This window comes from Schistocerca gregaria, chromosome 3 (assembly GCF_023897955.1).
Source record: "Schistocerca gregaria isolate iqSchGreg1 chromosome 3, iqSchGreg1.2, whole genome shotgun sequence".
In the NCBI taxonomy this organism is placed as follows: Eukaryota; Metazoa; Arthropoda; class Insecta; order Orthoptera; family Acrididae; genus Schistocerca; species Schistocerca gregaria.
Window position 1 is genome coordinate 779,759,405 of NC_064922.1, and position 24,762 is coordinate 779,784,166.

The window sequence follows — 24,762 nt, forward strand, 5'->3', positions numbered from 1 at the left end:
GGACAGATTTTTATGTCTCGTCCACCTCTCCATAACTTTGTAAAATGAGTTCAATTATGAGAAACCAAGTCTGAGGGTGGAGAATAATGCGAAGCAGGCGGAAACATCAGGTAATGTACTGGCATAGTAGAATCAGGCACAGTTGTCTCTAGCAAGGACACTGGATAATTGTAAAATTGTCCCACATGTGCATACCTGTAGGGCTCACCTGGAGCCCTGATATGTGGTACAGTTGCTGTCAGTTGCTTTGTTCACATGTTGGCCCGTCATTATCACTATGAACCATGAAATTAATAGTACTGACTCTTTTCCTCTCTGGTTTGAATTTTCTTGCGTCGATGGAATAATGATTGTGTGAAGTTCGCTGTTTGATTCTTTCTTCTGAAGAATAACCCTTCCTCTTGCTGATGATATAAATGTGCCATTGTGGGCAAATGTCTCGTGCTGACCTAACGTCGAAAAACTCTTTAGTTGTGGAGAATCTGTGAAGTCAGTGCAATCACTGTAGTTCCTAGCGTAGGCAGTTGGAACGAGGTACGATTAATACCATTTAAACACACAGTGACTGCTTTATTGCTTATAAATCTGAACAAGCACTTTAGCACAGGTAACATCAACATTAACAAGCCCAGAGGTAGCCTGAGCGAGAGACCACAGACACGTTACACATCTCAGTCCATTTATGCGGGAAAGTCTGCCTGTCGAAAAACTGATTCCGCTCGACTTCGTTATTTCCAAAATTCAATGTCATTACCATTGTAGTTGCTGCACACATCGCGCGTGTCTGGAAACACGTTCAGGCTTCTGTAAGTGATAGGAGGGAGTTACGAATGTGAAATTTAGTTTTCTGTACAAACGCACCTTTTAGCAGCTTCTAACTTTTCTGTCATGCAATCTATGTATTGAGGTGCGTTTGAGCCGTTTCCAGAGAGCGCCTGCTTAGTCAGATTTAAGTATATATTTACGTATGTTAGTATGTATATGGCATTAAGAGATCTTATAGTCTCAAAATAAGCAGGACATTAGAGACTCCTCAGAGAACACTGGAATTTCGTAAACCACATTAAACTGGTTAATTCAGCTTAAAGTGCACATTTGTATGTCCGGATGCACCCTGAAATACTTGGCATTTAGCTTTTCTATGTCATTTTTGGGATACCAATTTTCTTGGGGTATCAGTACTCTATTATCTCATTTTTAGTTCTTTATTATGGTAATATGCCATTCGTGCCAAAAAATGAAAATATGCACTTGAAATTGAACGAAGTTGAAATTATCCAGTAACGTTGAACGAAACACTTCGTTTCAAATAAATTGACTGCCTCGGCGGAAGAGATTAACAGAAGCAAATTTCTCTAGCAAACCGACAAAAATAACTTCATTAAGGCGATTAATGGTTGATTGCTCATAATGTGGAAATAATATAAAATCAGAAAACAGAAACTACTAACTTATTTTAGTCTTCCATGATTATGGGAATGTATATTAATTCACTTAATGGCTACCATCAACAGAGTCTGATTTGCTTTCATTTGACCTGGGAGCTGTAAACGAAGAGTGAACAGAAATATCATGAAACATACAGAAGAGTCACGTGAAGAATGACCCCCAATATAACTCAGATTGCTCTGCGCATACGCGAATCTGGCAGCTTGGGCCCGCCAGAAAAACTTTTCTGAGTAGCATCTGGCTACTTGCTGCTACTGTTCACATGGCAAAGAGCCATACTTCTAGTAACCGGAAGCGGGAGAAGGCACTGCTTATAAGCGAATTCAACTCTGCGCATACTCATTAATCCGCTAGCAACTGCTCAAACGAACTTTTGGAGACTGAGGGGGACGCATGTGCCAGTTTTCAATGCCGATGCAAAACCGATTATACAACTACAGCCTCTGGCGCAATGTGAAGTACGGACGACTTTGACATGTGAAAGAGATTCGAAGCGGGAGGTTAGAATGATGATGTTACGTGTGGAGTATTGTAATTTTGGATCCTGAAAGACCGTTGCTGCATAATGGATAAAAATGTTCGTTATATTATTCGAGCTCAAAGTGCCTTAGTACAATGCTGTAGTCTTTTTGGCAATAAACGTGATGATTATCAAATTCTTGTACTTTCTGCGCATTAGATCCACATGTTTTGCTCACCTCGGTATCTTTAATTTCCTTTCAGAAATGAATTCTGGATTGTTTCAGAAATGTCAATAGAGAAACGTATAGAGAGTAATTGTTTCATTTTCGTCGCTTGTCCGTCGCAGCAGAAAATTCCGTATTGTGTGATGGCAGTGAAGAGCTTTAACTTTTAATACTAACATGACAAAGCTAATATACCACCCTTCCCCACATCTTTGGAAGCGTTAGTTTTATGGGTGTTGCCCAGCTCAATAGTTACAGCTGTACAGAAATATAATTGCAATAATTCCTCACGTTGCACAATTTGATTGTAAACGTGCCCGTAGTCAGTACTTACATGGAGGCATATCAGTCTGTCTATAACTAGGTTAGGTATAGACATAGAACCATTCATTTGCCGTACTTGCGCAGCTACATAATTTGCTGTTACGAAATCAGTAGGCTATTGTTAAGAAATATGTAATATTCACAGTTCTGTACGCTATTGTCATGTTCAGTCCAAAGACTGTAGTGGTACAGCTCTCTTGACTAATCTGGTCTGTACAAGTCTCTCCATGTCTCTTTAATGACTGCAGCCCACATCAACATGAGTCTTCTTAGTGTAACAGAGACTTGGGCTCAAACAACTTTTTAACCATTGACGTCGTCTCCCCCACCCCACAATTAGCAATTTAATTTTTTCTTGATGCATCAGTGTGATTGTTATCAACCAATCCTTTTAAAAATAAAATTAACCCATTGCTGAGTTGGTTTTTCCAGCAATGTAGTCCCCTGTTCTTGTCTTGTTGGCAAGTGCTTCATCTGTAATGATCTTGATATCAGTTTGTAGCCAGGTTTCAAGAAGCAGTTAATCCTTGTTTGTATTAAAAAGGTTACAGTCACTAAAATGATGGCAATATATTTTTGTTCCACGGTGTCAACTGCATTAGGCACTGTGTTAAAGAGCAGCAAAACTGAATGCTGCCATTTGTGAACTACAAAATGGACAATATCAAAACAGTGTAACCTTCACTGAGGATCAAAAGACTGTGTAATGAAAAAGTACTGGAAAGAGATAGAAAAGGAGTACAGACTGAAATAACAAGTCATAATTAATTTTTTTACACTGTGCACTGTTGGGAGGATTCAAACGAGAAAGAAGTGAATGGTAAAACCACACATACACCATATCTATAAAAATCTGTATACATTTCCAAATAGGGGTAAATTTGATAAACCTTACAGGGGAACTATATTCCTCTGCTATAAAATTAATTTTGGAGTTTTTCAGCATCATATCTATTTTACTATTGTTTGTATACTGAGTCTTTGTAAATGAAAAAGCAAAACGGTAGTTTCACATACTGACTTTGTTTTTGCTTTGTATAAAACTCAGCATTGAAGCGACATTTTGTTTGGTATTATAGCAATAATGCGTTTATATGCCCGCTTTTCTTCTGCATCAAGCAGTGTGTTGTAGTGGTAAGACACTGAATTCATTCTCCAGGAGGTCGCTGTTTCAAATCCTTGCCTGTCCTTCCAGATTTAGATTTTCTGTGATTTCCATAAACTGCTTAAGGCAAATCCTAGATTCTTCCATTGAAAAGGCATGCACAGTTTTCTTCCCCCAATGCAAAGTTGTATTTAATGTGTAATGACCTCACTCTTGACAGGGCATTAAACCCTAATTTTCTTTCTTTCCTCTGTTTCTTTTGTGAAAGCAGCTAAATTAATTTATGTTAAGTGAGTAAAGCATACAGCTAATTTTGAAAATTGTCAGTTGCTCTTTGAAAACAAGAAGACACTCATACCCCCAAATAACACTTGAGCACATTGGAGATAGTGATAGTTTATGCAGATATTTTTCTCCATCTCCCTCAGTTGAAGGGATGGTTATGAAATGCCAATACATGGTTATTCTAAATATAAATTTAATAATAAAGACATTTTTTCCAGGTTCAAGGTACCAATGACTACAGCACCATCTCCAAGTACTCAATGGTTAAACAAGGCTACTTTAATGATGAATTCATATCAGAATTTGTATCCAATTCAAAATACAGCAGAAGAGCTCCGATCATTCACATGGGCTATTATGCGAGAGCTGAAATAATTGAAGCCATTTTGACACAGTTTTTGAAACATGTGGGGAACTCTCATACACAAGTAAGTTATGTGTTTTTAATGCTGAAGTATTGTATTGAGAGAAAATTCTGAATCAGCCATATTGTGCTTTCTGTTTCACTTATGCTGAGAAGTTTTCCTCTTGGTTTCTTTGACTGCATTATTCTGTTAGCCTTCTCTCTGTGTTGGACTCATTCCACATTTAGCAGTTTGTTTCATCTCCTTCACTTTGCAAGAGTGACTTCATTATTTGAAATTTGAGGGTTTGATAGCCTGATGACTCAAAACATTATGATTAATAGAATGTTGGTCCACTACAGTACAGCAGTGATTCTGCATGGTGTAGATTCCACAAGTCCTTGATAGGTTTCTGGAGGTGTGTAGTACCAGATATCTAGCAATGTAATGTGATTCTGGCCATGTGACATAGACAGTTATCCTGCTAGAAGATGCCATTGCTGTTGAGGAAGACATCAAACATGAAGGGATGCAGATAGTCCACAATAATGTTGAGATAGTCAGCAATTATCACAGTGCCTTCAGTTGTTGACATAACTACCATGGAGGCCTGAGTGGATCTCCCAATGGCATAAAACTGCCTCCACTATCCTGATGTATGGCAGCTGTTTGCCCAGGTGACATTGACCTGGCGTAGTGAGAAACATAATCATCTAACCAGGTAATACATTCTCATTGATCCATGGTCCAGTCTTCATGATCCTGTGCCCACTGCAACCGTAACTGATAATGTTGTTAGGATTACACGGGTTTGTCCACTGTGGATCCCATTGTTCAACTATTTGTACTGTATGCTCCAAACCACTTGCTCTGGCATCAGCATTGTACTCTGTTGTCAGATCGCCACCTATCCTGCATTACAGAGTGGGCAAACCTCCATATTCTGCATTGTTCTGCGATAAGGTGTGAATTTTAAACACTTTTTCTCGTACCCTCTACCTGTACTTTCCCCATCCTTCATCCACTTTCCATAGATGCTCATGAACAACCAACTGACTTCACTGTTTCTGAGTTGCTTGTTCCAGGTGCTGAGTCATAGTAACCTGTCCTTTTTCAAAATTGCTTATGTTAGTGGGTTTCCTTATTTGTGGCCCATGTTGTTGCTAGAATGATTCCCCAATTGCCTGTGTTCCACTAATATACCTTCCTTACTCTGCCATTTGCCTGCAACAGTTGTCATTCAATCTTGTGATAGGTGCTAGTCATAATGTTTAGGCAGTTAAGGTTTCATTATTATGGTCTGCGTCAGAATTGTCTCTGTGCCTCTGCTTTTGCAATATGAATAGCACAGTCAAGATAGAGGTCTTTAAATAATAGAAACTGTTATAAATGAACGTACTCCAGCAACAACATAAAATAATCATACATCCACCTTTCAATCTTTGTTTGGACAAGGAGCAGTCATAAAGTTTTACTTATCACCTCAAAAAAGAAAAAAAATGAATGTTACGCCCCAGGATAGTATCCCTGGGACACTAAAAATTCGGCCAAGTTCTACCTTGGCGTCTCCCAGAAGCAAGACTGCCTGTGTCAATGACAATTGTAGTGCCAGCTCGGGGGAAATGCTGAGAGGGTTGTAGCAAACACGGAAGCTGTTGCAGTGTGAGGGGGTGGGGGGACAACGACTGAACACCCAAGTCTGCAAGCAAAGCATAATGACATCATGGAAGCCAAGAGATACCATCATACTAGTGACAAAGCAGTTTTTTGTAAGGAAGGCTAGATAACAAAGCAACTTTTAAGTATTCAGGCGCCGAGCCAACAGAAAAGAGACTCTGGAAGGTGGAGTTGCAAAAGTTGAGTCACTGGGAGTGCTGAAAGCGAAGGAAAAACCAGGTCACATGATGTCATAACCATCCCACTGCCACAGAGTGCACAGGAAGCGCCAAGTTAAATAGCTCACTCTTCCTAACAAGTGTCTCATTGCTGATTGCCGACTGCCCAGTGCACAGTCTCAACCCTTGTGACAGTTGCAGCTATCCAGTGAGAGGGGAGGCTATGGAGGTCGACCCTCAGCACGCATAGCTGCCTCCGATTGTCTACAGAAGTACAAATGTGGCTGGAAGGATGCTGTTGCTGCCAGCTTCACTGCCAACTTCCGAAGCAACACTGATGAGGCACGGAGGCTGCTGTCACCCTGCAGACCTGCTGGTGACTTGGCCTGCATGACCTGGACACTGTCTGTCATCCACCTTCGAGCAGGTGAGCGCTGCTTTTGCTCATCCTGTTCCTGTGGCAGACACTGATGCTGATGCTGCAGGCTCCTTGTCTCCTAAACGGAGCTGAGAGCCAAACCCTGTGCGCCACTGAATACTTCAGGTGACGTTGGGTCATATCTGCTGAGTGCAGAGCTTCATCATTGAAAATCGATTTGTAGAGCTGGAGGCTGCTGAAGTCATAGGTGAACAGCTTTCCCGTGATGAAAGAGCTGTCACTCAACAATTTGTTGTGCTGAGGGTACTGCAAGTTGATTGCATGCCGGCTTTCCGCTGCTCACAAGGCACTACTCAGCTGGAACCTGGTGCTTTGGAAAACAAACCTATATTTCTGCCTAATAAATTTATAATTTCCATTGGCCTTGCCATAGTGGTAACAGGTTCCCATCAGATTACAAACGTTAAATGTTGTTGGGATTGGCTAGCTCTTGGATAGGTGACCGTCTGGTCTGTCCTTTTCACAGTTTTGTGTTTGGACTGTGGTAGAAGATGATGGGTTGGTGTATGGGACAGGTCTTGCACCTGGGCGGACCACGAGGGAATAACCAGCGGGGGAACAGGATTGGGAATAGAGATGGGCAAGGATATTTTGTAGGTTGCGTGGACAGCAGAACACAATTTTTGGGGATGTGGGTAGGATTTTGGGTAGCATATCCCTCATCTTGGGGAGCGACAAGAGATAACTGAAGACTTGGTAGAGGATGTGGTTCAGCTTTTGAAGGCCAGTGTGATACTGGGTGATCAGAAGACTGCTAATCAATTGCTGGTAAACAGATTCTTTTAGTCAAAGGAGAAGATGGCATGGAAGATTTGTTTATGGACAGGCTGGATGGGATGTTGTCTGTCAGTAAAGGATCTGGTAAGATTATCAGTATATTGTGATAGCTTCTGCTTTCCACTCCAGATGCAATGTCGTGGATGGCAAGGTCGTTAGGAAGAGACATTTTGACGTGGTATGAGTGATAGCTCTCAAAGTGGAGGTACTGTTGGTGATTGGTACACTCAATATGGACACCTTTATTTATTGATGGCTCACTGAGTTGTGAAGGATGTAACGGAACATATTAAAGGCTTTACTTTACCGAAGTATGTGATACCCTCCAAATTCAACCAGTTTAACAAGTATTTATGATTATAGGAAAGTTATTGTGTATGTTAACAATGATTGCATAACATGTTTCCATAAACAGTAAACCCATTAAATTATACTGAATAACTGACCCACACAAAAGTTAATATCACTTGATCACTGATACAGCAAATGTCATCATGTAAAAACACTAAGTTCGTCTTAAATAATTAATATAAAGTACGAAAAATAGTGGCCAACTTAGGTATTTTGGATCTCTTTAAATAAAAATCACCCAGTGGAACCTACTAGGAGCGTTTTCACTCAGTATTCACGTAATCAATCCTATTTTAGACGAAAACCAATGTAATTCTTAATAATTCATGTTATTTACTTATTTATGCAAATTAGAGAAGTCAATTGACAAACTTCTAAAAAACGGCCTTTTTGTAACAGAGAATTATTCTGTCAAGTCAACAAATCTGTCTGTCATTTTAATAACATGTTAAATTATGTCACTTGATGTAAATTAATAACTTTTCTGCACAAATTATGATAACAGATGTACATGTGACTGATAAACTATATCTCTTTTTAGTAGTTCTTTGACAATGTTATAAATACAAGCAACAAGAAGGGCCGGGGGTACAGTCGGAATGTCACTTTGGTAAAGTGTGTACTATGTGTGTTAGTGTTCGAGGTGGATAAACAATGCAAAGAACATGCAAAAGAAGTACTATTTTGTGTTGTGTCATTGTCTTTGGTGAACAGTGGAATGAAGATGGCCACCAGAGTAATAAATATTTGAAGTTTAAATATTTGTTGGTTTCGCTCATTATTTACCATCAAAAGCACATAAAAAACACGGGACCTCATGTTTTTAACCCTAGATAACCAGATTTAGAGCCAGCATCAACATCGAGACTCAGCAGCGATCCAGCAAGCACTAGCGATTACTACAATGCATTTTAATGGCACCAACCCAACATCAAGTGCTAACAAGCTCCATAAATGGGAGTGAAATAGTGCGATTATAGCAATTAGCAATATATATGACTAGGCGACCATTACAAGGACCAGGTGAAGCAAATTTGGGAATATACGATGAGGTTGTAGAGGAAAGATTGTCCTTGCCGTGTATCCAGATCATGAAAATGTCTTCAGTAAACCTGAACCACACAAGAGATTTTAGGTGTTGACTGGATAGGAAGGATTCCTCCAGATGGCTCATAAATAACTTGTGTAGGGCGGAGCTGTGTCAGTGCCCATGGAGGTATCATGGACTTGTTTGTAAATTTGGCCTTTTGAAAAAGAAATAATTGTGGGTCAGGATATGGTTGGCTAGCAGGATTAGGGAAGCGGTGATGAGTTTGCTGTCAGAGGATGTTGGGAAAGGTAGTGTTCTATGGCCACAAGGTCATGGGACTGGGAGATGTTGGTGTGCAAGGATGTTACACCCACAGTAACCAGCAAGGACTCTGGTAGTAACGGGACAGGGATTGTGATGAGGTGGTGAAGGAAGTGAGCACTGTCTTCAGTGTAGGATGGGAAGTTGTGGACAATAGATTGGAGGTGTCAGTCAAGAAACACAGAGGTTCGTTTCATGGGAGCATTGAATCCAGCCAAATGGGACAACCAGTGGGCAGACCTGTGAGTTTGGTTTATGGCATTTTGGAATAGGTAAAAGATAGTAGTGTGGAGCTGGAGCTGGAGATGGATTCAGATGTCAGGTTTTGGGTAGGAGCAAGCCCTATGGGTAAACTACTATGAGTGAACACAGCATCCTAGCCACTGCAAGATGCATAGCCAAGACCTGCCACAGTAGTACAAGTAATGCTTATTGGTTGGCAATGTCTGTGACATATGGAAGCTTGGGTCGGTGCAGGAGGGAATGTGCTTAAGGCAATCTCGAGCTAAGTGGGAAATTCAGCTTTGAGTCCCAGTCTGGCACAAATTTTCATCTGTCACTAATCATTTGTGCAGCTGGTTTATAACTGTTTTTGCAGTTTGCAAATACATTTCATTAACAAGTGTATGTATCTACTTCCTTCACAGGTGATGGAGAAACTGAAAAAAGTATGTTAAGATTTTTAAAAAATGTGGTTTGTTAAAGGAGGAAACAATTCAATTTTGATGTTTGACTGGAATTCGATAGTAAGATGAGGAGGAGGAGTAAAATTAGTAAAATGTAGACTCAGGGAGAGGAATGAATTGCCCCCATAAAATTATGCCACAAGACAGTATTGAGCTAAAGTTTGCAAAATATGCAAGCAATCCCATCTGCAGGTTAATACAGTGAAACAGATCTCTAAGTGCAAAGTAAGCAGAACTGATCAATGTGCTGTGCCACTATGGTCCATCTGCATGTCTGGAAAATTTACATGTGGAGTTTAGTCTAATGTATGTCCACTGATTTGTGCATCTGGTAAGTTATTTTTTGTTCAAAATTATATAATACAAGCCTTCGCGAGATTAAGAGTTAAACTGTCTGCTGTGAACCAGTTATCCCACTGGCAGTGTCTGGTATGGTTGTTTTGGGGTCCTGTACCAATTTACAAACATTATCAACAATACAAACAAAAAACAGCTATCCACTACCTCCACTCATCAGAGACAGTACTCACAGGTCATAAAGGAAAGATGTCTATTGAAGTGGGGAAAAAGACTTTTCAATTTTCATAAGTCACCTGTCATTAACTTACAAAAACACTTAGAAAAAGAAAATCTGAAAATAAATGAGTCACATCAAAAAAGCCACATATAAAATCATTTGGTAATATAAATAAAGTCTTGTAGCATTAATAATTGGTCACTTCTGATAACTTAAAAATTTCTTCCTTTTTTCCCAACTTCATTGGAGACCTTTCCTATATGACCTGTGAGGCTGATATAGTAAATACAGCTTCTTTAATCTGCAATGAGTGAAGGTAGAGGTTAGGTTTTGTTTGTTTTATTGACAGTGACTGTAAATTTATAAAGGACCCAAAATATACATACCAGACACTGCCTGGGGATAGCTGGTTCACAGCAAACAGTTTAACTCTTAATATTCCAAAGACCAAATAAAAATAACTTGTAGGTGACTGATGAAGAAATCAGTGCATATGTTAGACTAACTCCACAAGCGAACTTTCCGGCCATGCAGATAGATAATAAACCGAAGTGACACCAGCACATTGATCAGTTCTGCCTGCTTTGTACCTAGAGCTGGAGCTGAGATTGCTGTCATACTTTGCAAACTTTAGCTCAATTCTGTCTTGTGGCATAATTTTCGGGAGCAATTAATTATTTTCCTCAGCCTACATTCTACTAATTTTCATTCTCCTCCTTTTCATACTATCAAATTCCAGGCCCTCAAAAATTAAATTGTTGCTTCCCTTAATAAACCATAACTTCATTTATCATACTTTTTTCAGTGTGTCCATCATCTGTGAAGCTAACAGGCATGTACTCATACACTTTTACTACTGTGGAAGGTCTTGGTTTTGTACCTTGTCTTGGCTAGGATACTGTGTTCACTCTGCTGTTCATAGTAGTTAAAAACATTCCTGCTATCTTATTCATTATTAGTCCTACTCTGGCATTATCTCTCTCTGGGTTTGTGTTGATTCCCCTGTGCTCACTTCACTAGCAATCCTATTCTTCCCACCAGTGCATTTTGCACTTCACTAATTCCATATGTATCCAACTTCAATCCATCCAGTCTTCTTTTCAGATTCTTTAGTCTACCAACACTTAAAGGAAGGAAACATTCTATGCTCTGACCCATAGAACGCCAGATGTTTTTTTTTTTTTTTTTTTTTCTGATGACAAGATCCTCGTGATTAGTCCCAGCTCAATGACCCGAATGGAGGACTATTTTACTTCCTGAATATTTTACCCAAGCGGATGCTGTCATTAAACCATACAGTCAAGCTGCATGCACTTTGGACGTATAATGACTGTAGTTCCTCCGTCCCCCCACTTTCAGATGTTCACAGTACCAACTTAGCGAGGCTTTGTTCACTAATGTTGCAAGGCTAGTCAGCCATCCAGACTGTTTCCCTTTCATTTACTGAAAAGCCTCCTGCTAGTCTTCCAGACCCATATGTTAGTCTGGCCTCTCCTCTCTGATATAATTGCACCCATGGTACGGCTGTCTGTGTTGTTGAGGCATGCAAAGCAACCCATTGTGGTAAGATGGTGTATAATGTGTCATCTAGAAATTTCTATTGACGCGAATCGCACATCTTTTATATACCAAGGTGCTGTTGTCAGTTCTAAATCCTAAACAAATAAATGACACGGAAGTATATTTAATATGATGAGACTTGCTAACATTTGGTTTTATATTATTTCAGTCGTCAACTGCAGGAACCCTGTTGCCATATTTTGTTAATTTATAAAGTTTTATTGCTTCACAGATCATCTCCTGTGGAGCTGGTTATGATACAACATACTTTAGGCTTAAGAAGAACTTGCAAGAAGACTTCAGTCTTACCTATTATGAAGTTGACTTCATTGAAGTTATTTCTCGCAAAACTGAGTGTATTAGAAGATCAAAAATCCTCAGCAGTATTCTTGGATTGTCCAATGGTAAGCAATGTACACTTGTTTCTGTATATTAGGGAAAGATCCCAAAACAACAATAACCTAAGTTTCAGTGTACTGCAACAACTGTTGTGCTGCAGAAAACTGTGGCATGCAAAACATTGGTGCTGCAAACAGTTTGCTTCATTCATATGTACAACTGATTTCTACATTTTCGTGAGTAGGACAGTAGGTGGCACCTGTATAAAAGACAAGACAGCTGTGATTGCTGATTTGGTGGAATAACATTGAGGCATCATGTAGTAGATAAAAAACATAATGGAGACCCATTGATGAATTGTTATTTCCTCATACGCAAAACAGAGGTTGCCAGATGGCCAGTTTTTTAACCTTTTTATGTTAATAGAGTTTGTAAATTATTTATATGCGTTTCTCAATTAGGACAACCTGGATGGACAAGGTCTGTATTTGGGTACAATAACAGCTGTATGATTACACACAAAAATAAACACCCTCCTTGAAGAAAGAAAAAGTCTGGAACTTTATTGAGTAAGAAGAAATGGCATAGGGACATGACATCCCCATCGCCCAACAGGGAACCACTGCAATCAGCCACCCGAGTATTGGCAGGAAAACCATACCTTAGTGGGTTAGGAGGAAATGCCAACCCAAAACCCTGAACATCTAGGGTTGTGCCTCTGCAGTTAACAACCGTAGTTGTAAATCAGAGCTTGCTCCAATCAAGGTTAACTACGAAACTTCCTGGCAGATTAAAACTGTGTGCCCGACTGAGACTCGAACTCGGGACCTTTGCCTTTCGCAGGCAAGTGCTCTACCATCTGAGCTACCGAAGCATGACTTACGTCTGGTACTCACAGCTTTACTTCTGCCAGTATCCGTCTCCTACCTTCCAAACTTTACAGAAGCTCTCCTGCGAACCTTGCAGAACTAGCACTCCTGAAAGAAAGGATATTGCGGAGACATGGCTTATCCACAGCCTGGGGGATGTTTCCAGAATGAGATTTTCACTCTGCAGTGGAGTGTGCACTTATATGAAACTTCCTGGCAGATTAAAACTGTGTGCCCGACTGAGACTCGAACTCGGGACCTTTGCCTTTCGCGGGCAAGTGCTCTACCATCTGAGCTACCGAAGCATGACTTACGTCTGGTACTCACAGCTTTACTTCTGCCAGTATCCGTCTCCTACCTTCCAAACTTTACAGAAGCTCTCCTGCGAACCTTGCAGAACTAGCACTCCTGAAAGAAAGGATATTGCGGAGACATGGCTTAGCCACAGCCTGGGGGATGTTTCCAGAATGAGATTTTCACTCTGCAGTGGAGTGTGCACTTATATGAAACTTCCTGGCAGATTAAAACTGTGTGCCTGACCGAGACTCGTACTCGAGACCTTTGCCTTTCGCGGACAAGTGCTCTACCACTTGCACTTGCCCGCGATAGGCAAAGGTCCCAAGTTCGAGTCTCGGTCGGGCACACAGTTTTAATCTGCCAGGAAGTTTCATATCAGCGCACACTCCACTGCAGAGTGAAAATCTCATTCTGGAAGGTTAACTACCTTCGAAAGTCAACCATGGAAAGGTCATTTAGGAAAACATTTCCACCGTCCTGTCCAAGAATGCAGGAGAACGCTACAGTGGATTCGATGAGTAGCCACCTAGAAGGCGTCAATGACTTGGAGCATTGACAATCAACCATTCTTATGCCAGTTCATAAGAATAGAATCAAACGAGATCAGATCAACTACACTGCAACTCATAATATTATGTGCGTCAACAAATCGTACCAGAAAGATGGACACTGGAGAGTAGCTAAAAATAAAACAGTCTACAAGGAAATAGAAGTGGTAATGAGTACAATCAGGAAGAAACACATTTCATTCTTCGGACATCTAATCAGAACACCAGAGAACAGGATCATCAGGAGAATAATAGAAAAATTGCGGAATAGTAAGTGCAACATCAAGTGGATTACAGAAATCAAGGAAGATATGGATGAGCTACAGATTACTTTGGAAGACCTAAGAAACAAAACTGACAATATCAAGAAACTCACAGACAAACAAACCAGACTGCAAACGAGAATCAACAAACAGACAATAGGAAGGGCACTTTCCGATGAAGAAATAAGGATGGGATCCGAGAGAATGAAAAAGTACTGGGCTGACAGGAAACTGAAAAATTCTTTGTATAAAGTTGGCTAGGGTGGTCCAATGAAGGCCATAAAATGTAAATAATAATAATAATAATAATAATAATAATAATAATAATAAGTAAGATGAGAATGAAAATAGTAAGAGGAATCAAATTTAGTTTGCAGACAGCAATTGTGGCAGAAATGTGACACATTTAAATCATTGCCCCCCAATGTCAATGATTATTTCCCTACAGTGGCTGCAAATATTGCACCTGATAATAAGCAACCAAATACAGACACAACAGATTTACTCCAGTAGACACTATTTTCATCACTCACTGCCATAAATATTGAAAAGTCATCACCTTAGGAGATAAAAAAATCGTTATCTCACTAATAAATCATATTTCTTCTGGTGATGACAGTACTCTGATCAGATACTTGAGAGGATCACCCTTTAGCTTTCTTTGTAATTACTTGATGGCTCATAAAGTATTTTTACTGATTGACTTAAATAAGTGTAGGTGAAATATTTAATTAAAAATGGAGAAAAAGATTATTACCTCAATTGTAGACACGTTCCACTATTTCCAGTGTTTTTGTTTTTTTAAAAATAGGCATAGAATAGAACATTGATCCATTTTTCACTGTGTAACTTCCAAGCTGTCTCTCATTTTGGCTTTTGTAAAAGAAAGAGAAGTACATATAATTACGATGTACAAATGAAGAATTATGAGACCTAAACAACAAGAACTGTACTGTTGGTGTACTCTGTGATCTAGCCAAGGCCTATTTTTGTGAGGGCTGTGAACTTTTTACATGGAAAACTAAAATGTTATCACATAAACAGTATCCATTGCACATGGTTGGCTTTCTATCTTCATAACAGGAAGAAGAGGATAACATTGACAAAATGCATTGAAGGAATAAATAAAAAATCATAAAGGGACAATATAAAGCCCCACAAGGTTTGGCATCCGGTCCATTCCTGTTTCTAACTTTAGTAAATGACCTTTCAGTAACTTTAAAGGACCGTTATAAAACTATAATGTTTTCTGAAGAAACAATCTTAAGTACTCAACAATCCTCATTCAGCAATATCTTATGCAGCTCATAAGGTAATACTTCACAGCAAACTGTTTAAGTAGATAACAAGCTAAAATGGAGTCAACATACAGATATTCTAACCAAACAAGTAAATTTAGTATGTTGTATTTTAAGAAGTATCTCTCACTGTGCTTATTTGAAGACCCTCATACACCTCTTTTCCTATTGCCTTGTGTTTTTTGTGACAGCTTCTATAGTTAATTTCTGTTTTCACAGATGACTTTTTTTCAACAGATGTAAACTCTTGTACAGCTGGTATTCATTCACAAGGATACCATTTGGTTGGAGGTGACCTCCGCTGCCAGAATGATATTGAAAGTGTTTTGTCAAGTGCTGGCATATCATGGGCTGCACCTACATTGCTTTTGGCAGAATGCTCCATAACTTACATGGATGAATCAAGGTGTGAATGTACTAATTACATGTACATCTAGTTGTTTAAAATATTGGTGGTGTAGTTGATTCTAAAACATTCTTCTATATTTTGTTTCACAGCTCAACTAAACTTATAGAATGGGCATCTACCAAGTTTCCTCATGCAACATTTGTCACCTTTGAACAAATATGTCCAGATGATGGATTTGGGCATGTGATGAAACATCATTTTGAATCCCTGGGCAGTCCATTATTGTCACTGAATAAATATCCAGATTTTGACCTTCAAATCAGACGATATAAAGAACACGTAACTATACCTCATTATTAAATCAAATGTTGTTACACATCAATCTGTTTTATAATATTATTTATTATTGTTTTGTGAGTGAAAGAGCCTGTAAGTCTTAGTAGCTCACAACTGTAAGTTTGCAGAGTGTAGATGTAGCTATAGCTGTAGCTGAGAGGGCTGTTATGATGTAAGTGGACACAGAGCAACAGATCATCGAGCGAGGTGGTGCATTGGACTCACATCTGGGAGGACTGCGTTTCCAACCTGTGTCAGGTTTTCTATGATTTCCCTAAATCGCTTTAGACAAATGCCAGGATAATTCCTTTGAAATGCCACAGCCGAGCTCCTACGCTATCCTTCCCTAATCCGATGGGACCGATCACCTCGATGTTTGGTCCCCTCCCTCATATCAACCAACCAACAACAGATCAACAGTTGCCTTTGAACATGTTTATTAGTAGTGGGGGCTTTCATCAGTTGAGTTCCTTGTGATTTAAGAGTGGCTTGCACTTACACTGGAGACTTATGATGTGTAATTATGGGAACTCTTTGGTGTAGTAATCAGAACACACCTAAAGGATAGGAATAAGAAATTCCACATATACATTTTACATCTATATTTACATGTATATCTGTACTCTGCAAAGTGCATGGCAGAGGGTACATCCCATTGTAACAGTTATTAGGGTTTCTTTCCATTCCATTCGCTTTATTTATTCTGAGCTTGTCCTCATGATCCCTACGTGAGATGTATGTAGAGGGTTGTAGTATGTTCCTAGAGTCATCATTTAAAGCCAGTTCTTGAAACTCTGCTAGTAGACTTCCATGGGATAATTTACATCTGTCTTCAAAACTGCCCCAGTTCAGTTTCTTCAGTGTCTCCGTGACACTCTCCCACACGTCGAACAAACCTGTGACCATTCATGCTGCCGTTCTCTGTATGCGTTCAATATCCACTGCTAATCATGTTTCATACAGGTCTCACACTTGAGCAATATTCTAGAATAGGTTGCACGAGTAATTTATAAACAATCTCCTTTGTAGAGTGAACGTATTGGCCAGTATTCTGCCAATAACCCGAAGTCTACCATCTGCTTTACCCACAACTGGGCCTCTCCCCTCATTCCATTTCATATCCCTACAAAGTGTTGCACCCAGGTATTTATGCGAGGCTGATTCCAGCTGAGACGCACTGACTTTATAGTCAAAGGATATTACATTTTTTTCATTTTGTGAAGTACACAATTTTACATTTCTAGTATTTAAAGGAAATTTCCAATCGTAACACCACTGTGAAATCTTGTCAAGATCTCCAACTTGATGAGCCAAGTGAAAAAATAGATGAACTCCATTCAGAATTAAACAAAGCTCATCAGAACATAAAATTCACACTTCAAAAAGAAAAAGAAAATCAAATAAATTTTCTTGACATTACAATAAAAAAAGAAAATGGCAAAAATACATTTAACATGTTTCGAAAACCAATGGCCACACAGACAATAATACATTCAAAATTGTTAAGACTTTCGTGGCCACTTGTTGACAAACTGCTTATTTGCTTCTGTCTCGGGTTCTTCGGCCGACGTTCGTGTGATGATTTTGCTGACGTTTCGCCAGCACGAGTGGCTGGCATTGTCAAAGCTTCACCCTCCATTGCCGGAGGTGAACTGGAGCCGGGCTCGTGGCCGCAGACTATATGTACCTTGCGCGCCAACGTCCGAGGGCTTCTCCGCGGTCATTTCCGGTGCGTTTCTCCTCTTGCTACCTGCTACGGTCGTTCTCTGCAGTACGGGGAGCCAGGAGCCGTTTACCTTAAGGCTTTCTTCTTTCTTGTTGAAGCTGTTCCCGTGTTTGTGTATTTCTACAGCTTCTCTGTACAAGCGGGTGTGATAGTGCTTCTCTACAGCCAGAACTTCCGTGTCGGTGAATTTTATTACATGTACCTGGTCGGTCTCACTCAGTGCGTGTTCTGCCACGGCCGATTTTTCCACCTGTCCCAACCTGCAATGTCGCTTATGTTCTTTGATCCTGGTGTTGATTGATCTTCCAGTCATTCCGACATAAACTTTCCCGCATGTGCATGGTAAGCGGTATATTCCTGACATTGCAAGTGGGTCCCTTTTATCCTTTGCCGATCTAAGACATTCTTTGATCTTCCTTGTCGGTTTGAAAATTGTCGTTACGCCGTGCTTGTGTAATATACGGCCGATTCTGTCCGTCACTCTGGGAATGTATGGCAGAAAGGCCGTACCCGACATTTCTTTTTCTGGTTTCTTACTTCGCCGGTGGTTTGGCTCCGTTACACTTCTAATATCATTTGTGGAGTACCCATTGCTCCTCAGAACACTTTCCAGGTGTTGCATTTCGCGTTTAAGGTGCTGCGGCTCACATATTCGTGCTGCTCGCGTTACGAGCGTCTGAATCATGCCTCTTTTCTGGCTCGGGTGGTGGTTTGACAGTTTGTGCAAAATCATCACACGAACGTCGGCCGAAGAACCCGAGACAGAAGCAAATAAGCAGTTTGTCAACAAGTGGCCACGAAAGTCTTAACAATTTTGTATTGCGCCTCTACGGGGAGGAAACTTGCAGATTGTACCGACGCCTTGACCAACAACGGAAGAAGAAAGCGCGATTGATGTCCTCTCTCGCCTTCCTTTCGCGGTGCAGAGATGAAGATGCTACACCGAAGTTCTTGAAATGTAAGCGCCTATTCACCACCGCCCAAGCTCATCGTATCTACAACAGAATGGAACGAGCTTTTCTTCGTGAGCGAATTCACACAATACGGAGAAACTTGGCAAAAACGGATCAGGAACTTTTGGACATGTTCTACCAACTAAGTAGCAGAATGCATCGAGACGACTGGGACAAGATCGACAGCATCACTTACAGGAGCATGCAGAATGAACTCGAGCGCTGCACAGAGCGACAGAAGAAAAAGTTTGAAGGATTCCGGAAGAAGACTGACAAGGCGATTCCCGACATGTCACGCACTGTGGTCAACCTCACTGAACGACAATTGACCGAAGAGGAAGTATCCGTTCTTCAAAAAGGAGGGAATTTTGCTGTCATCCCAAGAACTATACCTGTGGAGGACATCATTGCTAACACCGAAGCGGCCATTCGGACCCTTCCTTGTGAAAGGGCAGAGGAAATACGCACTGAAACAGCCAGGATACTGCGCCGAGCTAAACCACCAGCATGCAATCTGAAGAAAGAAGAAGTACAAGCTATTAAGAATCTTAACGCTGACAAGAGTATATTGGTACTGCCTGCCGATAAGGGGAATGCGACCGTCGTAATGAAGACCGAAGATTATGAACAAAAGATCCGAGACCTATTAGATCCGACGACGTACCGAAAACTAAGCGCAGATCCGATGCAGCGTATCACACGGAATACGAATCGGTTAATCAAGGCATCTTCTGTTCCGGAGGACATACAGAGATACCTGCGCAACACAGAAGCCCTACCACCTCGCCTGTATGGATGACCTAAGATCCATAAGAACAACGTTCCATTAAGACCGATTGTTAGCGCTCCTGGCTCACCGACATATAAACTGGCAAAACACTTGGCCTCTCTGCTCCAGCCGCACGTGGGGAAGACCGACACGTACGTAAAGGACTCAGGACATTTCATCGAGAAGCTGAAGAAACTAAAACTTGCACCAAACGACATCCTGGTCAGCTTTGATATTGTTTCTTTGTTTACGAAAGTGCCACTCAGTGACGCTCTGGAGCACATCGGTTCCATTTTCCCGCAAGACATCATGAAGCTCTTCCATGCCTGTCTCACCACGAGCTATTTCACGTGGAATGGCAATTTCTACGAACAGCTGGAAGGCGTTGCCATGGGTAGTCCTCTTAGTCCAGTGGTGGCCAACTTCTTCATGGAACATTTCGAAGCACAGGCACTGGACTCGGCGACTTGTAAACCTAAGGTGTGGTACAGGTACGTCGATTATACTTTCGTCGTGTGGAGCCATGGTGAAGAACAGCTCGGTGACTTCCTAAGACACTTGAACAACCTCCACGCCAACATAAAATTTACCATGGAAGTGGAAAAGGACAAAAAACTACCATTTCTAGATGTGCTGGTCACAAGGGATGGCCAAAACCTGGGACATAGCGTGTACCGAAAACCGACGCACACGGACCGATATCTGCACAAACTGTCAAACCACCACCCGAGCCAGAAAAGAGGCATGATTCAGACGCTCGTAACGCGAGCAGCACGAATATGTGAGCCGCAGCACCTTAAACGCGAAATGCAACACCTGGAAAGTGTTCTGAGGAGCAATGGGTACTCCACAAATGATATTAGAAGTGTAATGGAGCCAAACCACCGGCGAAGTAAGAAACCAGAAAAAGAAATGTCGGGTACGGCCTTTCTGCCATACATTCCCAGAGTGACGGACAGAATCGGCCGTATATTACACAAGCACGGCGTAAAGACAATTTTCAAACCGGCAAGGAAGATCAAAGAATGTCTTAGATCGGCAAAGGATAAAAGGGACCCACTTGCAATGTCAGGAATATACCGCTTACCATGCACATGCGGGAAAGTTTATGTCGGAATGACTGGAAGATCAATCAACACCAGGATCAAAGAACATAAGCGACATTGCAGGTTGGGACAGGTGGAAAAATCGGCCGTGGCAGAACACGCACTGAGTGAGACCGACCAGGTACATGTAATAAAATTCACCGACACGGAAGTTCTGGCTGTAGAGAAGCACTATCACACCCGCTTGTACAGAGAAGCTGTAGAAATACACAAACACGGGAACAGCTTCAACAAGAAAGAAGAAAGCCTTAAGGTAAACGGCTCCTGGCTCCCCGTACTGCAGAGAACGACCGTAGCAGGTAGCAAGAGGAGAAACGCACCGGAAATGACCGCGGAGAAGCCCTCGGACGTTGGCGCGCAAGGTACATATAGTCTGCGGCCGCGAGCCCGGCTCCAGTTCACCTCCGGCAATGGAGGGTGAAGCTTTGACAATGCCAGCCACTCGTGCTGGCGAAACGTCAGCAAAATCATCACACGAACGTCGGCCGAAGAACCCGAGACAGAAGCAAATAAGCAGTTTGTCAATAATACATTCCACATCCAGCCACCCCCACAGCCAGAAACTTGCAGCAGTAAGACACATGTTACATAGCTTAAACAGAATACCACTCAGCAAGAGAAACTATGAACAAGACATGAGTACAATCATACAAATAGCTAGGAACAACGGTTATGACACACATGTGGTACGCAGGCTCAATCAAAAAATAAAAACACAAATACAAAACATACACAACATTTCCAGAATACAAAAGAACTCACAAGCTGAAAACTTATAAACACACTCAACACACACACACACACAATGACAACACCACACAGAAAAGAACCAGATGGTACACCATGATCTACACATATAAACTAACACACAGAATTGCAAACATCCTAAAGAGACAGGGCTTCAAAGCCTGGGCAAACCCTCCAATCAAACCTAAGCCAGCCAGCTACCAAGAGGGACAAATTCCAACAATCAGGAATATATAAACTTGAATGTCAAAGTTGTGATGCAGTATACATAGGCATGGCATGCAGGAATTTTGAAACAAGATACAAAGAATGTATCAGATGTTGGAAGTATGCAACAAACCATTCCACATTTGCAGAGCATTTAAAACACCGTAACCATCATCCTACAAACATGGAACAAGAAATGAAAATAATGAGAATAAGCAACCATGACAAACATCTTTTACAAATGCAAGAAAACTTCCACATCCAGAAAGTCATAGCAGAAAACAAACATGTGATAAATGAACAAACACACATCAGCACAGGCTCCCTACTACACTTAATAAAGAAAATGATAACATAAAACAAAAAACTCTTCCCCACACCAAAGGTACACACACACACACACACACACACACACACACACACACACAGCACAGGAAAAATTTTTTTTAACCCAAAACACACACACATACATACACAAATGCATACATGAACAGACCACAGATACTTCAATAATTACACTCGAAAGTTTGCAATAACATTTGATCTTTGGCAAAAACATTCGACAGTCGACAACAGAAACCAAAACATTGCACTGAAACAAGTGTTCAGTTCATAGTGCTGTGGATTGTGAAAAAAAAAAACCACACAAATTGGCATTCATAAGAAGAAGAACAATATCAAAAATGCAACAGGAGCGTAATATGTAAGAAATTGTCCACGCAACCTGTAAGTACAGTTCATTACTACTTAATAGGAAATACCAACCACCAGAACTGTTTATAACCTATAGGCACAGTGACAAAAATGTAAATTAAATAGCTAACATGTGTACGTATTCCAGGCCACTGATGATGCCTTGCAGAAAATAAAGGCGAAACGCATATGGCACTAAAATTGTGTTTTAATCCGTTTGCTGTCAGGTGGTCCATAAGTAAAAATTATCAATATACTGTAATTGTCAAGATCTGATTGAATATTTATGCAGTTGCTTTCTGACAGTACTACATTATAGATAACTGCATCTTGTTGATAGAGGGATCAATGAGAGTAAGTTTATCTCCAGTCCTGTTCAAACTCCAAATCAGGAATTTGATGAGATGGAGGTTACTGTCAATATCATCCACAAAGTCATTGATATACAACGTGAACAACAAGGGTCTCAATACACTTCTGTGGCCACAGCTGAAGCTACTCTTATGTCTGACAATTATTCTCCATCCAACATGCTGTGTCCTCCCTACCAAAACGTTCTCAGTGCAGTCACAAATTTTGCTTGACACCCCAGTTGATCACACTTTTGACAGTAAGTGTAGGTGTGGTACTGAGTGAAATGCTTTTCGAAAATCAAGAAATACTGCATCTTCCTGACTACCTGGATCCGAAAGCTTTCAGTATGTCATGCGACAAAAGTGCAAGTTGAGTTGCACATGATCAATGTTTTTGGAATCCATGCTGGTTTGTACGGAGAAGATCGATTTGTCCAAGATACCTCATTATGTTTGAGCTCAGAGTATGTTCTGAGACTCTACAACAAATCCATGTCAAGGATATTGGATGATATTTTGTAAATCACTTCTACTATGCTTCTTGTAGAAGGTGTGACCAGTGCTTTCTTCCAACTACTGAGCATGGGTTTTTATTCAAGGAACCTACAATGGATTGTAGTTAGAAGAGCGTCTAACTCAGCTGAAATTCAGTATACTATCTGATAGGGATTCCATTGGGCCCTGGAGCTTTGTTAAGTTTTAATGATTTCAGGCGTTTCTCAATCCACTTACACTAATACTGATTTCACTAATTTTTTCAGTAGTAGAAGGATTAAACTGGGGCAATTCTACTGGGTTTTCCTACGTGAAGGAACATTAGGAAACAGAGTTAATCATTTCAGCTACTGCTTTTCTACCCTCAATTTCAGTTCCTGTCTCATTTGCTGGGAATGGATACTAACTTTGGTGCCACTGATAGCCTTTACATATAACCAGAATTTATTTGGTTTCTGTGAAAGAGCATTTGACTGTATTCTTCTAAGGTAGCCATTGAAGACTTCATGCACTGCTCTCTTGACAGCCAAATGCATTTCATGCAGCGTCTCTCTATTGTAGTACTATGCTTTGTTTTACATCTATTTCTTTAGAAGTTTAAAGTCTCCGCTGATGATTACAGTATGATTGGAAAGTTTTTGGTTACATTGTAGGATGAGTCTTCATGGGCAATAGAACGATCCAATTACTATTTTATGCCCTCCCCTGCTACTGAGTCTTGCCCAAACAATCTCACATGCAGCTTCAATTTATATCTCAGTGGATATGAGCTTCTTGTCTACTGCATTAAATAAACCACCTCCATTTCCTATTGGCCTATCCTTTCGATATACTATTAAATTTTCCCCAAGAATCTCATTGCCATCAATTTCAGGTTTTGACTGCTTTCTGTATCTAGTATTATGTGAGCTTCACAGCTTTTCAGGAGCTCTTGGAACTCTGAAACTTTGTTGTGAATGCTTTGGCAGTTAATCCCTAGGATTTTAATACTCTCACCTGTGGGAGGCATTTCTTTCAGTCTTACACTGATACTTCTGGGCTTCCTACAAATATTGTTATCTAGATTGGATGGAGAGTTGCCTGATCTAAAAAAAAAAAAAAAAAAAGGAAAAAGTTTTGCATGTGCTCCACACACATTCAGCTACTGGAGTAGCAACCTCTAATGTGTAGTGCACACCTGACCCATTTAGAGAGACCCTGCAGTTCTCAAGCCTATGGTGCAAGAACTTGAAGTACATCCTAGCTTATCATATAACATTGGAAGTCCCTGGTTCAGTCCTTCCTCTTGACTCAGAATGAAGGGGTCATGGTCAGATGAGAGGACAATGCTGCAAATTGTGAGTATCATTAAAACTCTGTGTGCAAGACTGGTCTTCTCAACCTTCTCTACCACGTGCTGGAATGATCCAAGTATTACCTCCGAGCATGACAGCAGGCATCATTTGTTCCAATGTGTGCCACAATCTGCAGCTGGCTGCTCTCTGTTCCCAGAGTAGCCTCTACAACATGTTGTATGAGGCCCCCAGGCATATGTACTAAGTACACATGGTGTCCTTTCCTGTCCCTTGCTGCCATTTCTCTAAGAGATGCCATCATGCACCACATGTTTCAACTGTTGACGATTAATAGACCCTACCCATTAGTGTTTTGCCTCCTCTTGACACTAGACAAAACAGGTTTCCTCAAAACAGGTGAAGTGAGTTCC

General features: G+C 40.7%; 1 protein-coding gene across 5 annotated transcripts in view; it reads left to right on the forward strand.

The window, feature by feature from the left end:
- Positions 1 to 1,881: 1,881 nt before the first annotated feature.
- The window catches only part of LOC126354812 (tRNA wybutosine-synthesizing protein 4-like), a 58,667-nt gene continuing 35,786 nt past the window's right edge, over positions 1,882 to 24,762 (forward strand). For 2 of the 5 annotated variants that reach the window (XM_050004746.1, XM_050004749.1), the window contains exons 1-5: positions 1,893 to 2,026; positions 4,068 to 4,277; positions 11,942 to 12,113; positions 15,543 to 15,729; positions 15,822 to 16,011. In XM_050004746.1, the coding sequence (XP_049860703.1) occupies positions 2,015 to 2,026; positions 4,068 to 4,277; positions 11,942 to 12,113; positions 15,543 to 15,729; positions 15,822 to 16,011 (771 nt within the window). In that variant the 5' untranslated portion in view covers positions 1,893 to 2,014. Of the gene's footprint in view, positions 2,027 to 2,064; positions 3,280 to 4,067; positions 4,278 to 11,941; positions 12,114 to 15,542; positions 15,730 to 15,821; positions 16,012 to 24,762 lie in introns of those variants that run through there. The other 3 variants (XM_050004748.1, XM_050004751.1, XM_050004747.1) reach the window with 3 other exon arrangements.